Source organism: Dendrobates tinctorius, unplaced genomic scaffold, assembly GCF_039654945.1.
Source record: "Dendrobates tinctorius isolate UK_male_01 unplaced genomic scaffold, ASM3965494v1 ptg000019l, whole genome shotgun sequence".
NCBI lineage: Eukaryota > Metazoa > Chordata > Amphibia > Anura > Dendrobatidae > Dendrobates > Dendrobates tinctorius.
Window position 1 is genome coordinate 89,780,394 of NW_027361687.1, and position 22,045 is coordinate 89,802,438.

Sequence of the window (22,045 nt, forward strand, 5' to 3'; positions counted from 1 at the left end):
TAATGAGGCGGTGGTTGGGAAGGTGGAGCAATCGCTGCAGCTTCTGCATACGAACGGAGTGTACAGGCGACCGGCGGATGTGCGCGCACAGTCTTCGCACCTTCTGGAGCAGGGCTGTTAACTCCGGATAATTTTTGAGGAAGCACTGCACCACCAGGTTCAAGGTGTGAGTCAAGCAAGGTATGTGGCTGAGTTTTGAAAGGGCTATGGCTGCCACAAAATTACGGCCGTTATCACTAACTACCTTGCCTGCCTCAAGATGTACACTGCCCAGCCATGACTCAGTTTGTCTCTTCAAGTACTCGGCCAGCACCTCGGCGGTGTGTCTGTCGCCCAAACACATCATCTGCAACACAGCCTGCTGACGCTTTCCACTAGCTGCTCGATAGGGGGACACATTGTGTGCAACAGTAGCAGCTGCAGATGGAGTGCTCGTACGACTGCGCTCTGTGGACGAGCTTTCGCTTCTGGAGGAGGAGGAGGGTCGAACGCCTACAGCCAACTGTTTCCTATACCGTGGGCTAGGCAGCACTGTCCCACCACCGCTGTCCCCTGTGGACCCTGCATCCACCACATTAACCCAGTGCGCAGTGATGGACACGTAACGGCCCTGGCCATGCCGACTGGACCATGCATCAGTTGTGAGGTGCACCTTTCCGCTCACTGACTGCTTGAGTGCATGGACAATGCGGTCTTTCACATGATGGTGGAGGGCTGGGATGGCTTTGCGAGAGAAGAAGTGGCGACTGGGTAGGTCATAGCGTGGTACTGCATAGGCCATGAGTTTGCGGAAAGCTGCGCTTTCCACCAACCGAAAGGGCATCATCTCAAACGAGATTAGTTTGGCAATGTGGGCGTTCAAACCCAGTGTACGCGGATGAGAGACTGAGTACTTTCTTGACCTACTCATAGTGCCTGGGAGGGTGAGCTGGACTTGAGAGCTGCATATGGTGGAAGTAGCGGTGGACAGGGCGGAATGAGAGAGGGTTGATGATGGTGATGGAGTTGGTGTTTTTTCTGATGGCCTAGAATCAGTCTTTCGTTGATATAACAGTGGGATTCCCTGACTGCTGTGGTCTTCCAACGACACCTCAACATTTGCTGCTGTGCTAACCGGTGGGCTTACAGTGGGGGAAACAATGTAGCGTTGCTGACTACCTTCGTTGTGATCAGTTGCACATGTGGCACTTGAGGTTTGGTGTTGTGTCCACGCTTGCAAGTGCATGCTGGTTAAATGTCTAAGCATGCAACTGGTATTCAAATTTTTCAGATTTTTCCCTCGGCTAAAGGTCTTTGCGCACTTCTTACAGATAACCTTGGCCTGATCATGAGGATTTTGGTCAAAAAAGTACCACACTGCACTCTTCCTACTTTGGCAGACATTTTGCGGCCTAGCACGCTGTGATCTTTTGACCCTCTGGACAAGCTGTCCAGCAACTCTTTTGATGTTTGGAACCTGTCTTTGGAGTGCTCCGGGCCTGCCAGATAACAGCTGTTGCGATGTCGATGTCTGCTGTGGATGCTCCTCATCTGAGCTATTGGAAGCAGCACCCTCTTCCCCCAATGGATGCCAATCTGGGTCAACAACTGGGTCATCCATCACCTCCTCTTCTATGTCATGTGCACCTTCCTCTGTGTCAACGTGTATGGTGGTATAGTGTGCGGGAAGGGGCACCTGAGTCTCATCAGGGTCAGAATCTGGCTCTGTACACTGCGAGGACAATGTAGTGCTCTGAGTGAATGTACCAGCAGAATCATCCATCAGCGGCTGTGCATCAGTGCACTCCATGTCAGATTCATCTTGGGCTGGGTAATTCACCATTTCACTTGATAATCCAGGCATGGTATGTGAAAACAGCTCCATGGAGTAATCAGTAGTATGGCCTGCGTCATCCTTCAATCTTGGTTGGGGTGAAGGACACAAGGAAAGGTGTGGTTCATGAACATGAGCCTCCAATGACGACTCAGTGCTTTTACTTTTTACAACTGAAGAAGAGGAGGCGATAGAGCTGGAGGCTGAGTCAGCAATGTAAGACAAAACTTTTTCCTGATGCTCTGGCTTTAAAAGCGGTTTGCCAACTCCTAGAAAACTAAGCGTTCGAGGCCTTATGTAGCCAGACGATGACGCAGGGTCAGCACCTCCTGCATTCGGTCCTATTTTGCTCTTGCCACTACCATCAGATCCACCACCAACACCATCATTACCAGCTGCCAACCCCCGCCCAATTCCACGGCCTCTTCCACCAGCCTTCCTCATTTTTGGTAGAAATGTAGACAAAATCCAACAAACTATATAGTAATGTAAAACAAGGTACAAGGTGTCTATAGTACAGGGGAGATTTTGAATTTCTGCAGACACTTGTGGACACTGGACACTTTTGGATTGTGTGAGGCCCACTGATATCTGAGCGCTATGTGACAGGCTCGATGGCACAGCTGTGACCAAAGTGACTAGAGGATAAGGGAGATTTTGAATCTCTGCACACACTTTTGGACACTGGACACTTTTGGATTGTGTGAGGCCCAATGAATATCTGAGCGCTATGTGACAGGCTCGATGGCACAGCTGTGACCAAAGTGACTAGACGATAAGGGAGATTTTGAATCTCTGCACACACTTTTGGACACTGGACACTTTTGGATTGTGTGAGGCCCACTGATATCTGAGCGTTATGTGACCGGCTCGATGGCACAGCTGTGACCAAAGTGACTAGAGGATAAGGGAGATTTTGAATCTCTGCACACACTTTTGGACACTGGACACTTTTGGATTGTGTGAGGCCCAATGAATATCTGAGCGCTATGTGACAGGCTCGATGGCACAGCTGTGACAAAAGTGACTAGAGGATAAGGGAGATTTTGAATCTCTGCACACACTTTTGGACACTGGACACTTTTGGATTGTGTGAGGCCCACTGATATCTGAGCGCTATGTGACAGGCTCGATGGCACAGCTGTGACCAAAGTGACTAGAGGATAAGGGAGATTTTGAATCTCTGCACACACTTTTGGACACTGGACACTTTTGGATTGTGTGAGGCCCACTGATATCTGAGCGCTATGTGACAGGCTCGATGGCACAGCTGTGACCAAAGTGACTAGAGGATAAGGGAGATTTTGAATCTCTGCACACACTTTTGGACACTGGATGGACACTTTTGGATTGTGTGAGGCCCACTGATATCTGAGCGCTATGTGACAGGCTCGATGGCACAGCTGTGACCAAAGTGACTAGAGGATAAGGGAGATTTTGAATCTCTGCACACACTTTTGGACACTGGACACTTTTGGATTGTGTGAGGCCCAATGAATATCTGAGCGCTATGTGACAGGCTCGATGGCACAGCTGTGACAAAAGTGACTAGAGGATAAGGGAGATTGGATTGCTTTTAAAAAAGCAGTTTGCGGAGCAGTGGGTAAACAGCAATGCAGGAATGTCAGGAAGCCTTAGAAGGCAGCCCAACAACCAACACCACTGATACACCACTATATAGCCTCCCCTTGCACTGCACACACAGTGACTGGTGTGTTGTGCAGGCCAAATCGCTAGCAGCAGAAGCAGTTTTTTTGTCTTCTTCCCTGCCTAACGCTCTCCCTACAGAATCAGCAGCAACCTCTCCCTATACTAAGATCGGCAGAAGTAAGATGGCGGTCGGCGTGCACGCCCTTTTATACCCCCTGTGACGCCCACCAAAGCAAGCCAATCACTTGCATGCCCTTCTGAAAGATGGTGGTGACCCGTGCCTATGTCATCACGTTGCCCACAGTGTCCGTGGATCCTGATTGGCTGAAAAAGAGCGCAAAACAAACTTTTGAAACGCGACTTTGGCGCGTAAGTCGCCGACCTCGTGGCCGACCTCATCCTAGGGTCGGGTTTCATTTCATGAAACCCGACTTTGCCAAAAGTCGGCGACTTTTGAATTTTTTCGACCCGTTCGCTCAACTCTACTCCTGCCTTCTCCTGCTCCTGGTTCTTGGCTTGGGTGGCATGTTGGGTGTGGCTGAGGGTCCCACTGTCTTGCTTTTATATATGTCTTGTGGGCAGAGCTACTGAGCATGCTCAGACCAAAAAAACCGGATCCGGCCACCGGATCCGGCTGTCGCCGGATCAGGCGCATTGCGGTGCTCATAGGCTTTCATTGTATGAAAAAGCCGGACACGCCGGATCCGGCGTGTCCGGCTTTTTCGCCGGAGACAAAAAACGTTACAGTAGCCGTTTTTTCCAGACGCCGGATCGCGTCACATTGCCGGATCCGGCGAAAATCGGATGAAACGCATGGCCATCCGGCTCGATCCGGCTCTAATGCAAGTCAATGGGGGGGAAACCGGATCCGGCATTGCATTTCGCCGGATCCGGTTTTTGTCAAAAGCGCCGGATTGCGCCTGACGGCGAAAACCTGATGTGTGAAAGAGGCCTAATGGAATTAAGTTTGCAATGTGTGCATCTTTTTTGTGGCTGGATGGTTGAGGTTGCCCATGTTGAGTCAAATTACGCCGTAGGCTCCACTCCTGGTGGTGCCCTTTTGGACATTCCTTTAAGGTTCAGCTTTGCAACCATACTGCCCACGTAAACAAACACTTTGCCTTCATGAACGCTGTTTGGAGGGTCATAACTCGTGGGAATAACGTCGCCCAATAAGTTAACCTGCTAGAGAGATCTTTGCTGCTCCCAAGCATGACATCACACTCCCTAGGAGGAAGGTAATGCCACTGTGGCGACCGTACTCCTGGGGGCAACACAAGTGCACTGATGCCCAGCCACTGCTCGATGAATCTGCTGGTACATTGACCTAGACCACTACATTCCCCTCGCACGCTACACGGCCTGAAATTGACCCTGATGAAACTCAGGTTACCCTTCCCATATACAGTTCCATCTTACACAGTGACAAAGAGGAAGCTGCAGATGAAAGTGCAGGTTTGGCACACCCGCCGTCAGACACACCACCGTACTATCAGGGGCCCTGTGCCAGTGCCGTCGTCAATGAGTGGGCCCCCCCTGCTTGCTCAGGATCACAGCACTTGCAAGGTTGAAATACTGTGCAGTGAGATGGAAGATGGGGACGACGAGGAGTCCAGACTAGTACAGGGATTCCCTAGCGAGGAGACTTATTTCATTGTTTTCAATGTTGGGACAGCAATTTTTGGGGAGCACTATACTCTGGAGAATGATAGATGGGGCCCACCATACACTGGAACATTCCAAAGGAGGACATCACACACTGGAGCAGCATTTACAGGGCCCATTATACACTAGAGCATTAGAAATGGGGCCCATTATGTTTGGAGCATTTACAGGGCCCATAAGACAGTGGAGCTTCATCCATGGGGACGAACATATACTGTAGCATTATGTGGAGCTCATCATATACTGTTTCAAACATTATATGGGACCAATGATTCTGTATGGAGAAATAGATGGGCCTCGTCATGAGATGTAAAAAGTGAAGTATTTTTCATTGTACTATACCGCTATTTCTCTGCCGTATCGGAGCATCATGAGTTGTGCAAAACATTTAACAAATTGCATTTAACAAAAGGGGCGCTCTTTTGCTCAGGGCACAGGAAAACGTAGAGCCAGCCCTACTCCCCCACAACTTTAGCCAAATAACCCCCATTTTTCAGTGTGTAACTAGTATTATGAAGTTAATTAAGGTTGACAAGCTTAAGTAAGAAGAATTGATGCTTTTGGCATTCAAATGGGCACTGTAGGTGTGTTTCCTGTCCTTCTCTCACTCCCGACTTTAATTCCCCATTGATTTACATTGGGTTTCGTGTTTCGGTCGGACCCCCGACTTTTCCCTATAGTCGGACGATTTTGCTCGACCCGACTTTTGGAAAAGTCGGGTTTCATGAAACGAAACTCGACCCTAAAAAAGCAAAAGTCGCTCAACTCTAGTAATTACATTATGTCCTGATACATAAATCCATGAAATTCGAAGATGGTATACTTAGCTTTTCTCTTGATTCTATTTTTTACTTGAATTAGTCAATTCTAGTCACATTGAGGAAACGAATCCCTTTCCATCCTGGACAGCAATATTAGAATAGGCTTTTATCAATAAAAAATATACTGTATTGATCGTGCTGATACAGTAGTGGTATCAGCATCACTTCTAGTGGGCGGCAGCTATAATTTACATCCTGCGGCATCAGCTGGGAATGGAGATGGGTGTTACCCTAGCTATTGCTCCTTACATAATGCAGTCAGTATTGATTACAACAACTAAGTTCAGTTTTATACATCAGTCTTTTTGGTACATGTGTTATCCTTTATTTTTATTTTAGTTTACAGACCTATTGATTAAAAAAAATGTAGGCATGTTGTCCTACTTTGATCAATGGTGCAGATCAAGCACGCCAATGGCCCTCTGAAATAAGACCAGATGACACATGTATGCCATTTGCATTTTTACATTTTTCATTTTTATTTTTTTTAAATTTGTGAAAAATATATGCAAAAAGGATTGTAAATTACTGATACTGATGAAAATTGAATCCAGCACACTGAAAAAAAGAGAGACAAATTTTCACATATGGGAATATGAGAATAAAATGGATGTGTGAAATTGGTCTAAGGATAAGGCCAGGGTCACACTTGTGAGTGTCGGGTATGGATGCGAGAGACTTACGCAAGTTTCTCGCGTCACACTCGCAAGTGTGACCCCAACCTAAGAAAGAGTGTTTTGTTTGTCAACCCATTTGCAACATAATGGATTTTGTTTGTACCTTTCATTACTAAAAATCTATGAGGTCCTCATTAGGAAGTTTCTATTTTATTGTGTTTGGTTCTCAGGCTACAATGCAGCAGCAGTCTGTAATAAAACTGATTATTAAAATATATCACAAGTAGAAAAAAGTTACTTAAATGGGTAATAGACTAAGAGAATATTGTGGCTTTTATAACTCTGAGGTTCTTATTTCAGCTCAGTCATATTTCCTTCAATAGACGAAAGCTTCAATACTGAATGAAACTTGTGAAAATACAGTTAGGTCCACATATATTTGGACAGAGACAACATTTTTCTCATTTTGGTTCTAGACATTACCACAATGAATTTTAAACAAAACAATTCAGATGCAGTTGAAGTTCAGACTTTCAGCTTTCATTTGAGGGTATCCACAATAAAATTGGATGAAGAGTTTAGGAGTTTCAGCTCCTTAACATGTGCCACCCTGTTTTTAAAGGGACCAAAAGTAATTGGACAGATTAAATAATTGTAAATAAAATGTTCATTTCTAGTACTTGGTTGAAAACCCTTTGTTGGCAATGACTGCCTGAAGTCTTGAACTCATGGACATCACCAGACGCTGTGTTTCTTCCTTTTTGATGCTCTGCCTTCACTGTGGTGGTTTTCAGTTGCTGTTTGTTTGTGGGCCTTTCTGTCTGAAGTTTAGTCTTTAACAAGTAAAATGCATGCTCAGTTGGGTTGAGATCAGGTGACTGACTTGGCCATTCAAGAATATTCCACTTCTTTGCTTTAATAAACTCCTGGGTTGCTTTGGCTTTATGTTTTGGGTCATTGTCCCTCTGTAGTATGAAACGACGACCAATCAGTTTGGCTGCATTTGGCTGGGTCTGAGCACACAGTATGGCTCTGAATACATCAGAATTCATTCGGCTGCTTCTGTCCTGTGTCATATCATCAATAAACACTAGTGACCCAGTGCCACTGGCAGCCATGCATGCGCAAGCCATCACACTGCCTCCGCCGGGTTTTACAGATGATGTGGTATGCTTTGGATCATGAGCTGTACCACGTCTTCGCCATACTTTTCTCTTTCCATCATTCTGGTAGAGGTTGATCTTGGTTTCATCTGTCCAAAGAATGTTCTTCCAGAACTCTGCTGGCTTTTTTAGATTTTTTTTAGCAAAATCCTTTCTAGCCTTTAGATTCTCGATGATTATGAGTGGCTTGCACCGTGCAGTGAACCCTCTGTATTCACTTTCATGCAGTCTTCTCTTTATGTAAGATTTGGATATTGATACGCCTACCTCCTGGAGAGTGTTGTTCACTTAGTTGGCTGTTTTGAGGGGGTTTCTCTTCACCATGGAGATTATGCTGCGATCATCCACCACTGTTGTCTTCCGTGGGCGCCCAGGTCTTTTTGCATTGATGAGTTCACCAGTGCTTGCTTTCTTTCCCAGGATGTACCAAACTGTAGATTTTGCCACTCCTAATGTTGTAGCAATTTCTCGGATGGGTTTTTTCTGTTTTTGCAGCTTAATGATGGCTGGTTTCACCTGCATGGAGAGCTCCTTTGCCCAAATGTTTCCTTCACAGCAAAACCTTCCAATTGCAAGCACCACACCTCAAATCAACTCCAGGCCTTTTATCTGATCTGCTTAATTGAGAATGACATAATGAAGGGCTTGCCCACACCTGTCCATGAAATAACCTTGGAGTTAATTGTCCAATTACTTTTGGTCCCTTTAAAAACAGGGTGGCACATGTTAAGGAGCTGAAACTCCTAAACCCTTCATCCAATTTTAATGTGGATACCCTCAAATGAAAGCTGAAAGTCTGAACTTCAACTGCATCTGAATTGTTTTAATTGTTTTGTTTAAAATTCTTTGTGGTAATATATATGGACATAACTGTACATAGCAGAGTTCAAGACCACTTTTTAAAAGTTTAAAAGTTTAAAAAAAATAACAAGTGTACCCATGAGCTACTGCTGTAACAATGGTTTATTTAGAAAACACACTTAGTGTTTACATGCTACAACCAATAGCAAGATTAGAGCCTAAGATGTTATCAACTCATACACCATATCACATGGCCTAGAAAGTAGAATTCCTCTACTGTTATCTAAAATTTTCCTACCTGAGCATGGGTGAGATAATGGACAGCTTTGTTGGACCAGTGTTTCACTTTCATTGCCTAGAAATGAAGAAAGAAAATTAATACTTTGTCAAAGCAAATAATCTTCAACATCTTGGCCTAAAGCAGAGTCATGATTTGCCTTCATTTTCTCTGCTCTTCTGTCACAGTAGGCCTTCAGTCTTCTTCAAAGGTCCCATCTGGCCTTCAGTGCTTCCAATGCTGATTAAACGTTGCGATGTCATGATGTGCATGATGTGTCATATCATGAAGTCTGAAGTTACGAGGCATATTCAACTCCTGAGGTGTTGAAGACCAGATATAAACTGTGAGAACCATGTAGGGAGATGCAAGGAAAGATTGGGGCCCAGGAATAGTGGAGTACACTTTTTAAATCATCCCAGCCCTTTTCAATCCAGCAAAACAGCAGCCGAGCTGACTGCCATTTTATTGGAACCCTGCAAAGCAAATTGCAAAAAATTGGTCTGCACATGTTTGCAAACTCCTTTGGCAACTGTTTGAAGAGCCTTGTTTGATGAAGCAATAAACTCTAAGGGTCCTGCTTCACATAGCGACGCTCCAGCGATCCCGACAATGATACAACCTGGTAAGGATCGCTGGTGTGTCGCCACATGGTCGCTAGTAAGCTGTCATACACACAAATCTATTCAACGACCCAGCAATGATACGGTGATCCGTATAACGACCTCGGTGGTCGTTGGGACCTTGTCACAGCATCTATTCTGATGACTCACGCCTGCATCCTTGAGTTCTGTCTGCATCACCAACGAGGTCGCTCGTCGGCATCAAACACAGAGATGCATGCTGGCCAGTGGGACACCAACGATCAAAAAATGGCCTAGGACATTCGAGCACAATCAGTGATATCCAGCGGGGGGGCCGTTTGCCACTATGTGTCACACGTAGCGAGATCGCTGGCGAGTCGCTGTTGCGTCACAAAACCAGTGATGTTTCAGCGATCTCGCTAACGATCTCGTTATGTGAGACGGGGCCTTTATATAACTCACATAAATAAGATAAATAGGATTATCAAGTAGTTTAAGCTTACTAAAATGGAAGCAGCTCTTTGAAATTGTTGACTCCAAAGAGGTTGTTTAGCCTTTAAAAAAATTAAAAACTTTCTGCCATAAAAATATATACTATATACCCATCTTACATATCTCCCACCAGTCTGGTATTCTTTACACCAGATCATATACAATCTAGCCACATGACCACTCCAACCCATCACTGCTTGGCTGTTGATTAGACAATTTGTAAATTCCCTGTAGTACTGCTAGGGACACAAAGGAGTGTCCATAAGTGTACAGATAAATACGTGTGTATATATGTATATATATATACACTCACTGGCCACTTTATTAGGTACACCTGTCCAACTGTGTGTTAAGACTTAATTTCTAATCAGCCAATCACATGGCGGCAACTCAGTGCATTTAGGCATGTAGACATGGTCAAGACAATCTCCTGCAGTTCAAACCGAGCATCAGTATGGGGAAGAAAGGTGATTTGAGTGCCTTTGAACGTGGCATGATTGTTGGTGCCAGAAGGGCTGGTCTGAGAATTTCAGAAACTGCTGATCTACTGGGATTTTCACGCACAACCATCTCTAGGGTTTACAGAGAATGGTCCGAAAAAGAAAAAAAATCCAGTGAGCGGCAGTTCTGTGGCCGGAAATGCCATGTTGATGCCAGAGGTCAGAGGAGAATGGGCAGACTGGTTCGAGCTGATAGAAAGGCAACAGTGACTCAAATTGCCACCCGTTACAACCAAGGTAGGCAGAAGAGCATCTCTGAACGCACAGTGCGTCGAACTTTGAGGCAGATTGGGTACAGCAGCAGAAGACCACACTGGGTACCACTCCTCTCAGCTAAGAACAGGAAACTGAGGCTACAATTTGCACAAGCTCATCGAAATTGGACAGTAGAAGATTGGAAAAACGTTGCCTGGTCTGATGAGTCTCGATTTCTGCTGCGACATTTGGATGGTAGGGTCAGAATTTGGCGTAAACAACATGAAAGCATGGATCCATCCTGCCTTGTATCAACGGTTCAGGCTGGTGGTGGTGGTGTCATGGTGTGGGGAATTTTTTCTGGGCACTCTTTGGGCCCCTTGGTACCAATTGAGCATCGTTGCAACGCCACAGCCTACCTGAGTATTGTTGCTGACCATGTCCATCCCTTTATGACCACAATGTACCCAACATCTGATGGCTACTTTCAGCAGGATAATGCGCCATGTCATAAAGCTCGAATCATCTCAGATTGGTTTCTTGAACATGACAATGAGTTTACTGTACTCAAATGGCCTCCTCAGTCACCAGATCTCAATCCAATAGAGCATCTTTGGGATGTGGTGGAACGGGAGATTCGCATCAGGGATGTGCAGCCGACAAATCTGCGCCAACTGTGTGATGCCATCATGTCAATATGGTCCAAAATCTCTGAGGAATGCTTCCAGCACCTTGTTGAATCTCTGCCACGAAGAATTGAGGCAGTTCTGAAGGCAAAAGGGGGTCCAACCCCTTACTAGCATGGTGTACCTAATAAAGTGGCCAGTGAGTGTATATATATATATATATATATATATATATATATAATGTCGGATGTTAGGTACCCTTTCCCTTTAACGTTTTTCGTATTTATTGTGCATGCCATGCAAATGTCCATTTATTTTATCTGTTATATGTATTTAACATTGGACACTTTTATATAGATAGGGAAAGTGTAGTACCCTAGTTTGCCCACTAGATGGGGATAGAGATGCTCAGCTTGTAAATAGTTAAAGTAGAAGGGGCTAACAGCTGTTAAGCTACGGAGCATCTGGAATTTGAATCAGTTGGGTGGGAGCGCCCTGATAGGGCAGTTGGCTCCATAACATTAGAGTCAAGAGCCCAGTCATACAGAATTTGGGCCAGTATCTCATTGGGGAGTAGCACCAGGAGAAGTGCTGACAGTGCAGAATTAGTGGGTCTGCAGTTGCCAGAAGAAGACTAAGCAGTACGGGCAGGTCACTCGGAATGTGGCGGCTTATTTCATGTGTGGATATTCTTGAGACTGGGGATAAACGGTTAAGATGATCCCCTACTGGAGTAAGACTGAGCAGAGTTGATGCTGAAAGACCAGAGAGCATGGTACTTCACGAAAGCGAGCTTAGTGGGAGAGGGGGAAAAACAGGGACAGAGGAGAAAATGTCTATTGCCAACCCTGATGCTGACGCTGGAGTGAATATGTATGCGCTGTGTAAAAGAATCAGTAAAGTTGATTGTTCAAGTATTGAACAGGACTGTGACTCTGTTTGTTCCATATTGTCTGAGGAGAATGTGCAGTGCATAACAGAATGCCCTGAGGGGGAGTTGGAGAAAGCGACAGGTATGCTGACAGAAAACTGCCATATCTATGTGAGAGGAGGCCAGGACTCCGTTGCCCCGCAGTCCTCGGCCACGACTACGGTCCTGGATGAAGCTTACACTACCCGAGTGGTTTGTTCATGCACCAGTTAGCCATATAACCAGTGATTGGCTGCAGTTGTTATGCCGATTGACTGTGCAGAAGACAAGTACAGAAACTGATAGGGATTGGGGTAGCTTGGGGATCAATAAAATATGAAAAGTGTTGGGAAATGATAATTGCAACAAATTATCTTTCAGGGGTGATTTAACATTCGGTCAAATAACAAAAGACTTAGAAAATACGATACCTACATTTAATTGAAGCAAGTTCTGTATGAGAACAAGAGTTCTTATTCCACGGTGATGATTGACATTCCAATAACGTGGTGCTATGCTTAGTGCAATTAATATGATCTATCCAATAGGGCCATTCTCCAACACCATACACATTGGATGTCTCCACATATCCCACTGATCCACAATTGAGTTGTTTGCAGATAACAGATACTGACAGTTTTGTCATGACATTATTGCATACGGAGCCCCAGCTTCCATTGTAGTAGATTTCCAGCCTTCCTTCACATTGGTGCTGCCCACCAACCAGATGAATATCTACAAATTCTGGAAAATATATATTTTTTACTTACGTGATATCAATATCTTATTTTCTATTTTCATTTTATTTATTTTTGCAGTCTCACCATAAACTAGTTCATATGTGAAAGACTATTTTCAATTCTGAAAAACGCTAACATTTTAGTGTACATCACACCCATCACCAAGTGATGGGTGTCTCAATATGGAAACTGCTGCTGGTACCAACCTATTGTCCGGTACCACCAGCGGAATACCGTCACACCACACACACTCTATACACCATACGCACCACACACACACAATCACACACTCACTCTCACACTCACACGCTTACACTCATACACACACACTCACGCTCATGCAGCCTCTTACACGGTACCACCAGTGAAGCACCATCGCACTACGCCTGCACGAATTCCGCTCAGGCGCAGTGAATCATTCGGCTGATCCCGGCGACGGATGCGCGATGTGTCTACAGGCAGAGGAAGCCGGTCACATTAAAGGGATTTTCCTACGAACGAAAGTTCATTTTAAAAATTGTCCGAGTCTGACCGTGTATGGAGTATACCACATCTCCTGGGCAGGGGGTGAAGCAAAATACAATACTGACATTACAGCAGGGGATCACAGAGGAATGATTTTGTGAGGTAAAATATTTCACTGACTGTTTTTAAACAATATTTTACCTCACAAAATGTATCCTCTGTGATCTCCTGCTGTCATGTCAGAATTGTCTTTTGCTTCCTCCCCTGCCCAGGAGCTGTGGTATGTTCTGTGCATGGTCAGACACAGGGGTGAGAGAGACAGAGCATAGAGGGGAGACAGCTCAAATGGGACAGCGCATGAGGGGAGAACACAGCACAGGAAGGAGAGAGACAGCAGACAAGACGGATAGCACATGGGGTAGAATACAAAAATAGAATACAAATTTATAAACTTTTCTAAAGGTTTTCCCACAAATATATCTCTGCAATGATATTCTTCAAGATTTAACACATTGTGCGCAAAATTTTGCTTTATTATAAATATTGAAAAAGCAGTGTTGAGTGGCCTCGTAGGCTACTTTCACACATCAGGTTTTTTCCGACAGGCTGGATCCGGCTATTTTTAGAAAAAACGGAACCGGCGAAATCTGCGCCGGAACCGGTTTTTCTTTTTGACTTGTATTAGCGCCGAATCACGCCACAAGGCCTCCCGTTTCTTCCGTTTTTTGCCGGATCCAGCTAAAATTTTATTTCCAGCGTCTGGAGAAAAAAAGTCTACAGTAACGTTTTTTGTCTGGGGATTCAACTTGCTTAGGAGCCACGGGAGTCAATCAGGAGGCACGTTCCCTTTTAAAACTTCACAGAGTTTATTGCTTCATAACCCATAAAGCAGCACATAACACAAGGAATAGCCTTTAGCTCAGGCGAAAGCAAGCATAAGTGTCCATGATTTCAGGCTCAGTCCTGGAGCCTCAGCAAACACAGGAGGCTTATCCCTCCTCACATACAGCCAATATACATAGGCCTCCCTGGGTTAGTAGCCTCAGCACGTGGTCTTCAGGAAGGTAGCACACCTTCCTCCACTTAGGCGTGCCTGGACCTTCCACATGGCCCAATCAGATCCATGTGCTCTCTCTCTCTCATGTGACCGGACCTCAGGTACCTTATATGGTCCATAACCACACCCACAGGTGACCACATGGCTATGACCTCACTAAAGGTCCTATTACACACAGCCACACATATACTTTGTTATGACACTCTTAAACACACCCCTGGGTGGGTTTGTAGGTAGCCAGGCCAGCCCATCTCTCTAGTTACCTGGAGACTTCTCCCTTATACATTGAAGCAACACTTCAGCAATATCATTGCTGAACAACACATAAGTCTCCATCCCAAAGCCACCCACTTTGGGATACATAACGGCCATTCCGTATTCTGCCATTCATCCTTTCTCCTGGGACATCCAAACAGCGCCCCCTAGCGGACTCAGTGGTTACTACACCACTATATATATATATATATATATATATATATATATATATATATATATATATATTGGTCCAAAAGTAAATGGAGAGAAAATAATAGCATTTATTTTGATTTATATATAAAATTATATTTACTAACACAAGCATAACATTGACAATTAAATTTTATTCTGAACAATAATACAAAAGCCCTTAAATTTTATCAACACAGTTGCTCAAACTGTTTTCCATCACAATATGCACAGCTTTGAAGTCTGTCTCTTACAATTCGACAAACACTTTTACACAAGTCTCTTTGGGAATTTATTTCTTGAAATGCATATCTTATGTAACTTTTCTAATCACTGACAATTTTTGGTTTTTGACTATTAACTTTGTCCTTGAGTACTCCCCAAAATAAAAAATCCATTGGGGTCAAGTCTGGTGAACGTGTCGGCCAATCCATTTATTAGGAAATGTTTCATTACCCTATTACACATACTGTCCACCTACTTTTGAACCACCCTGTATATATATATATATATATATATATATATATATATATATATATATATATGTCACCCCGTCCCAGGCTTCACCCAGGGCTGTGGGGTACTCGGTACAGGGCTGGTGTCAGGGGGAGATGTGTCACAGCAGCGGTGACCAGGTCCATGTCCCTGGGCACCCAATATCAGTGGCGGATGATGATTGTAATGTAGTTTATATGGAAAGTTCGTGACGCCACCCATGGTGTTTGGCAAGTAAGATGTTAAGCCAACGCTGCTTGCAGATCCACTGGGACTGATGGTGTGATGCAGCCAAGATGGTGTAGCTCCCCACAGGTGGAGCTGTAGTCCCAGGGCAGTGTAGGTGCATTGGATGAGGAGAGGCGCAGAAGGGTATAGATGCTGGTACCCAGATGTAGCGGTGATGAAGGTGTTAGTGGCGAATGAATGGAGGACACCAGAGCTTGCAGTTTCAAAGCTTTACTCACAGTTCATAGTACACACTGGTGCCTGCCTCGGTGCCTGCCTCCGTGCCATGTCCTCCGGGGTAGAGACTCAATCAACCTTCCGGGCAAGTCTGGGCTCTCCTCTCCAACACTCCGCCAACATGTGCCTTTCCTGAACGACTCCTCTATTGCGCCTTTTAGTGTGGAGAACTCCAGTACCATGGTTCCCTGAAGTTCCTCCTGTCAGATGTTCCTAACAACTCTACTTGTATGACAGACAGCCGTAGCCTGCTTCAGGGACTCCCTTCTCCTGAATCCCGGCTCTCTATTCGGTTGCTGTGGTGTCCCAAGTCTGTGATGGAAGTAGTGCATTTACAGCCAATTACTCCACCGGTGCCTGCTGCAAAACCATAAGTGTCCATACAACCTCGGGGACCGGGCCCCGGCCTTGCGCTGAGAACCTATAGGCAGGGTTCCTATCCAACCCACTCCTCCTCTCTTTTCTCCTACTCCTTCGTTCCGCGCTGTTGCTTATCTCTCTTATGGAAGCTTAGGTTGCAGTCCTACGTCTCTCCACCTTTCTTACTTTCCCGTGCCAGCTGGCTCAGGTCACTGAGGCAGCTGCAGCACTCTGTCCTCCATCCCTTCTTCCAGGGATCCACCACTCCTCACTGAGTGGCTTCCTACTCCACTGACCTTCTGTCAGACTGAACTGCACTCAACTGTGTCAGACGGCCCCCTAAGGGACTGACCTGTAATTCTAAACTTTCCCCATCTTTTATATGAATCTCAACTCCACCCACCTCCCAGCACATCTCGTGTTACGAAGCAAGGAATCACCAGAGGTGCTCTGCTACCCTCTAAGCCTGAGCTGCAATGTGATCAGTGCTGAACTATCCTGTGTGTGGGATGTAGGTGTTGGAGTGCGGAAAGGAGTTCCCAACTTACCAGGATGGTGGGGCACCACACCTTAGGAGAAGGTGCAATACCCTCTGTGGCGACTGAGCCTCAGGGGCGCCACACACACATTATATGTATATATATATATATATATATATATATACACACACAGTTGTGACCAAAAGTATTGACACCCCTGCAATTCTGTCAGATAATACTCAGTTTCTTTCTGAAAATGATTGCAAACACAAATTCTTTGGTATTATTATCTTCATTTAATTTGTCTTAAATGAAAAAACACAAAAGAGAATGAAGCAAAAGGCATAACATTGATCATTTCACACAAAACTCCAAAAATGGGCCAGACAAAAGTATTGGCACCCTCAGCCTAATACTTGGTTGCGCAACCTTTAGCCAAAATAACTGCGACCACCCGCTTCCGGTAATCATCAATGAGTTTCTTACAATGCTCTGCTAGAATTTTAGACCATTCTTCTTTGGCAAACTGCTCCAGGTCCCTGATATTTGAAGGGTGCCTTCTCCAAACTGCCATGTTTAGATCTCTCCACAGGTGTTCTATGGGATTCAGGTCTGGACTCATTGCTGGCCACCTTAGAAGTCTCCAGTGCTTTCTCTCAAACCATTTTCTAGTGCTTTTTGAAGTGTGTTTTGGGTCATTGTCCTGCTGGAAGACCCATGACCTCTGAGAGAGACCAAGCTTTCTCACACTGAGCCCTACATTATGCTGCAAAATTTGTTGGTAGTCTTCTGACTTCATAATGCCATGCACATGGTCAAGCAGTCCAGTGCCAGAGGCAGCAAAGCAACCCCAAAACATCAGGGAACCTCCGCGATGTTTGACTGTAGGGACCGTGTTCTTTTCTTTGAATGCCTCTTTTTTCTCCTGTAAACTCTATGTTGATGCCTTTGCCCAAAAAGCTCTACTTTTGTCTTATCTGACAAGAGAACATTCTTCCAAAACGTTTTAGGCTTTTTTCAGGTAAGCTTTGGCAAACTCCAGCCTGGCTTTTTTATGTCTCGGGGTAAGAAGTGGGGTCTTCCTGGGTCTCCTACCATACAGTCCCTTTTCATTCAGATGCCGACGGATAGTACGGATTGACACTGTTGTACCCTCGGACTGCAGGGCAGCTTGAACTTGTTTGGATGTTAGTCGAGGTTCTTTATCCAACATCCACACAATCTTGCGTTGAAATCTCTTGTCAATTTTTCTTTTCCGTCCACATCTAGGGAGGTTAGCCACAGTGCCATGGGCTTTAAACTTCTTGATGACACTGTGCAAGGTAGACACAGGAACATTCTTGTCTTTGGAGATGGACTTGTAGCCTTGAGATTGCTCATGCTTCCTCACAATTTGGTTTCTCAATTCCCAGTACTCCTCCCAGTTTCATGTCCACCTGTTCTTTCTTTCTCCACCCCTTCACCTGGTTTACCTACTAATCCTTCACACCACCATCACATCCCTCTCTCCACACTCCCAATGTCGAAGTGTCCCAATCTGACAGCCCCTTCAGCATTATCTCCACTCAAAACTATTTAAATTTATAACTTTTTTTGGCTTAATAATTTGTTAATAAAAAACATTTTATTGGTTAAAAATTTTGCCTTTCATTTATTTATAAGGTTAAATACTTTGGTTGAAACAAGGTAAAATACTGTGGGTAAAGAAGCTAAAATACTTTGGGGAAAACCCAACCAGGTACACAACTTTGGGTAAAGAAGGTAAAATACTTTGGGGAAAAAAACAACAAGGTTCACAACTTTGGGTAAAGAAGGTTAAATACTTTGGGGACAAAAAAACAACAAGGTACACAACTTTGGGTAAAGAAGGTAAAATTACGTTGGGTAATACACAACCAGGTACACAACTTGGGTAAAGAAGGTAAAATACTTTGGGTAAAGAAGGTCAATGACTTTTGGTTACAAGGTCCAAGAGAAATTTTTCAAACTCTCTCATTCTGCCAGTCTACTCTTCCTTGAGGTGAAATAAAGTATTAAACAAATTTGTCCCTCATTCTGGAAACTGACACAGAACTTCTATACGTAATGTTGTGATAATCATGCAATGTGGTTTATTCAGAGTGGTCATCAATGGAAATCTGTCCCTTGCATATAACAAAATTGTGCAGGACCACACAAGCTTTCACCACCTCTTCCACAGTTTCAGTCTTCAGGTTGATAGCGGTCAATAGAACTCTCCATTTGGCTGTCAGAATCCCAAAAGCGCACTCCACCTTTCTTCGTGCTCGTGTGAGGAGGTAATTAAAAATTCTTTTAGTTGGCGTCAATCCACTACTGGAGTATGGTTTCCACAGGTGTTCCTATAGTTAGACGGCTTCATCCCCAACACAAACAAATGGCATCTGGCCAGAGGTTTCAGGCAGCGGTCTTGGGGGTGGAAATTGGAAGGTGTTTCCATAGAGACAATTTGCAGACAATTTGAAAACTTGGGAATCATTGGAGCGGACATAGGCCCTAATATCAACTGCTATAAACTTGTATTCAGCATCAGCGATGGCCATGAGCACAATGGAGAAATATTTTTTATAGCTAAAACATTCCGATCCAGATCCAGCAGGTTTGAAGATGCGGATATGTTTCCCGTCCACAGCACCCAAGCAATTGGGAAACTGACAGATTTGTTGGAATTTATCTGCAATTTCTAGCCAACTCTCCGTTGTGGGATGTGGTATAAACTCGCAAACTAAAGAGACCCACAATGCTTGGCATGTGTGCTTCACAATTCCGGAGATGGTGGAAATCTCAAGTCTGAACTGGAAATGGAGTGACGAAAGGGATTCTCCAGTTGCAAGGAATCTGGGGAAAAAAAAGGGGAAAATGAGTACAAAATACCAGCAATAACATTACAGTTATAAGTCAGCTTTAACAGTTGGAGATACAATAAAAATAATTATTAAAAACTACTAGGAACAACATTACAGTTAGAAGGGTGCTTTTAAAGGAGGAGATACAATAAAAATGGCTTACCGCAGAGTCACCATCAGACGCTCCGCCGGAGAAATGTAGAAGTGGCAATATGTGTCACTTCTGATGAGGTTTCCAATTTGTTCCGACAATAAATTAAAGTTCTCCATTTGCATCTGAACACATGAGAAAAATTTTTCAGGGTTTCCTCGTAGCTCCATGTATAGTGTAGAATACACCCCACGCGTCATTCTCTGGGCTGTGATGGGGTGGATCCACAAACGTCGTCGGCACAGACACATGATGCACTGCTGTCTCTCTCGCTCCTTCTCCAGAACAATTGTTTTCAAACGATTCGCCTCAACAGTAAAATCCACATTAATCTTCAGAATGTTTGCTATCATGCCTTCCATCTTCTCCAGCCACTTCTCTACAACCTGCACTTGCTCCTCTACAACCTGTCAAAGTTGGGCTGTAGGAACACTGTATATATAGGTTTTTGGTAGCCAATCATGTTTGGGAGCCTCCCATGGGCGTTTTTAAAAACCGGATCCGTCGTAAAACGGATAAGAAGAGAAGAAACGGATGGAAAACTGAGGAAACGGATCCAGATTTTTGCTGTATCCGCTAGACGGATCCGTCGGAAAAACAGATCCGTTTCATCAGATCTCCACAATTTACGCCGGATCTGTCGCTCCGGCGCAACGCCGAATCCTGCCTGTTGCAAAAAAACTGATGTGTGAAAATAGCCTTAGGCTCTTTAAATCCAAATTTGACTCTGTAGCAGAAATTGCCACTAATCTTTTGGTTGTTGGTGTTTCATCTTATTGCATCCTTTTCTAATCACTATGGGTATTTCATGGTGCATATATGAACCGCAATGACCAGTCTGGCAGTGAGGTTAACAACCCGAACTTAAATGTTAATTTGCATCTGACCCATGGTCTGCTCACATTTGAGGTCCTTATTGGGACCATGAAATATGTTTGCGTGAACTCAGACACAAAATGTATCTAAATGATTTGCAAAGTGTGCAGATTCTCTTACCTGAGCATATTACACCGGCATCTTCTTTATGACCACAGTTATGATCAAACTGCTTTGAAGGACAGTTCAAGATGTGTGTTTCATTTCCTACACATTGTACTTCTTCCAGCCAGATGTCCCCAGTTCCTCTCCCATAATAGGCTCCTGTTGTAGCTTTTATAGCAGAACCACAACCCAGCTGCCTGCAAACCACATCTGCATCTGCTTTATCCCAGGAGTCATCACAGATTGTCCCCCATCTTCCATTATGATAGATTTCCACTCTTCCAGCACATCGAGCAGAGCCATTCACCAGTCTTAGGTACTGACTTTCTGCATTATGAAAACATACTTTAATAAATTTAGAACACAAAATTATCATTTCATCCAAACTAAAAACGTATTGTTATGAGGAGAATCCATCTATTTTTCTCATGTGATATATTTGGTAATTAAATGGTCTTAAAAATTCAGTTTTCTGACCATATTCTGGGTAGCAGCTTATAACTTTCAGATTCTATTCCCTAGTACAGCAGGTGGCTGTTTTCTAGGCAACATTTCTTAGAAAAATGGTCACACCAATTATCACAAGGGGTAAGAGTCACAGGAAACAGCCAGACCTCAAAAGTCTTAAGTAGAGATGGAAACATTTTTAAAGAAAAGACCAATATAGCATTGTCATGTAGCACAGATTCTAAATCAGAAGACTGACTGCAAATTAGAAGACAGTGACATTACAGTTGTAGTTGGATGAAAATTAATGGAATTTCTTAGAGCTCATCTATGTTTAAAAAATGAGAACCGAAATTGAAATGGTTCAAGTTTGTTAATTTTATATCCATTAAAATGAATGTTTCAGCAGGATTTTGCCAAGGAACCTACAGACACTGTCAGGTTGGCAGTGTTAATCTGATTAAAATCATACCTGAGGTGAAGAAATCGGTCTTGTAGTTCTGGGCTGGTCTTTCCTTTGTTTCTCTGGCTTAGAGAAGGATAGAGCAGGTAGATAAGACTCTTACAGTTCCACCTCGCAACATGAGCATTTCATTAGCTGCAAACTTCTATCACTGATTACACAAGAACCAAAATACGGATTTCTTCACCTCAGGTAACATTTTAATCAGTTTAACACAGCCAACCTGACCGTGTCTATAGGTTACTTAGCAAAATCCTGTTGACAGGCTCGCTTTAAATGAAACTTAATATATCAGAAAATATTAGCACAATAGTTTCAAAAAAGAAGGGTACTTACAATAAAAATATCATACATTGCCAGTCTAGCAAGTTTTCCTACCTACAAAGAATGGATAGTTCTGTAATTTTTATAGTAGGTAGATTTCAACTATGAGAAATAGACTCTTAAAAAAAATCCAGAAAGTCACTTTGTATGATTTTTACATAATTAATTTGCATTTTATTGCATGAGATAAGTATTG

At 44.0% G+C, this 22,045-nt stretch overlaps 1 protein-coding gene across 1 annotated transcript in view; it reads right to left on the reverse strand.

Annotated features, from left to right (window-relative positions):
- LOC141082677 (scavenger receptor cysteine-rich type 1 protein M130-like) overlaps positions 1-22,045 on the reverse strand; it is a 136,241-nt gene that overhangs the window by 44,032 nt on the left and 70,164 nt on the right. Inside the window, exons 5-7 of the mRNA XM_073566625.1 lie at positions 20,631-20,942; positions 12,550-12,858; positions 8,829-8,885 (exon numbers count right to left, since the gene is read on the reverse strand). Coding sequence (XP_073422726.1) covers positions 8,829-8,885; positions 12,550-12,858; positions 20,631-20,942 — 678 coding nt within the window. The remainder of the gene's footprint in view (positions 1-8,828; positions 8,886-12,549; positions 12,859-20,630; positions 20,943-22,045) is intronic.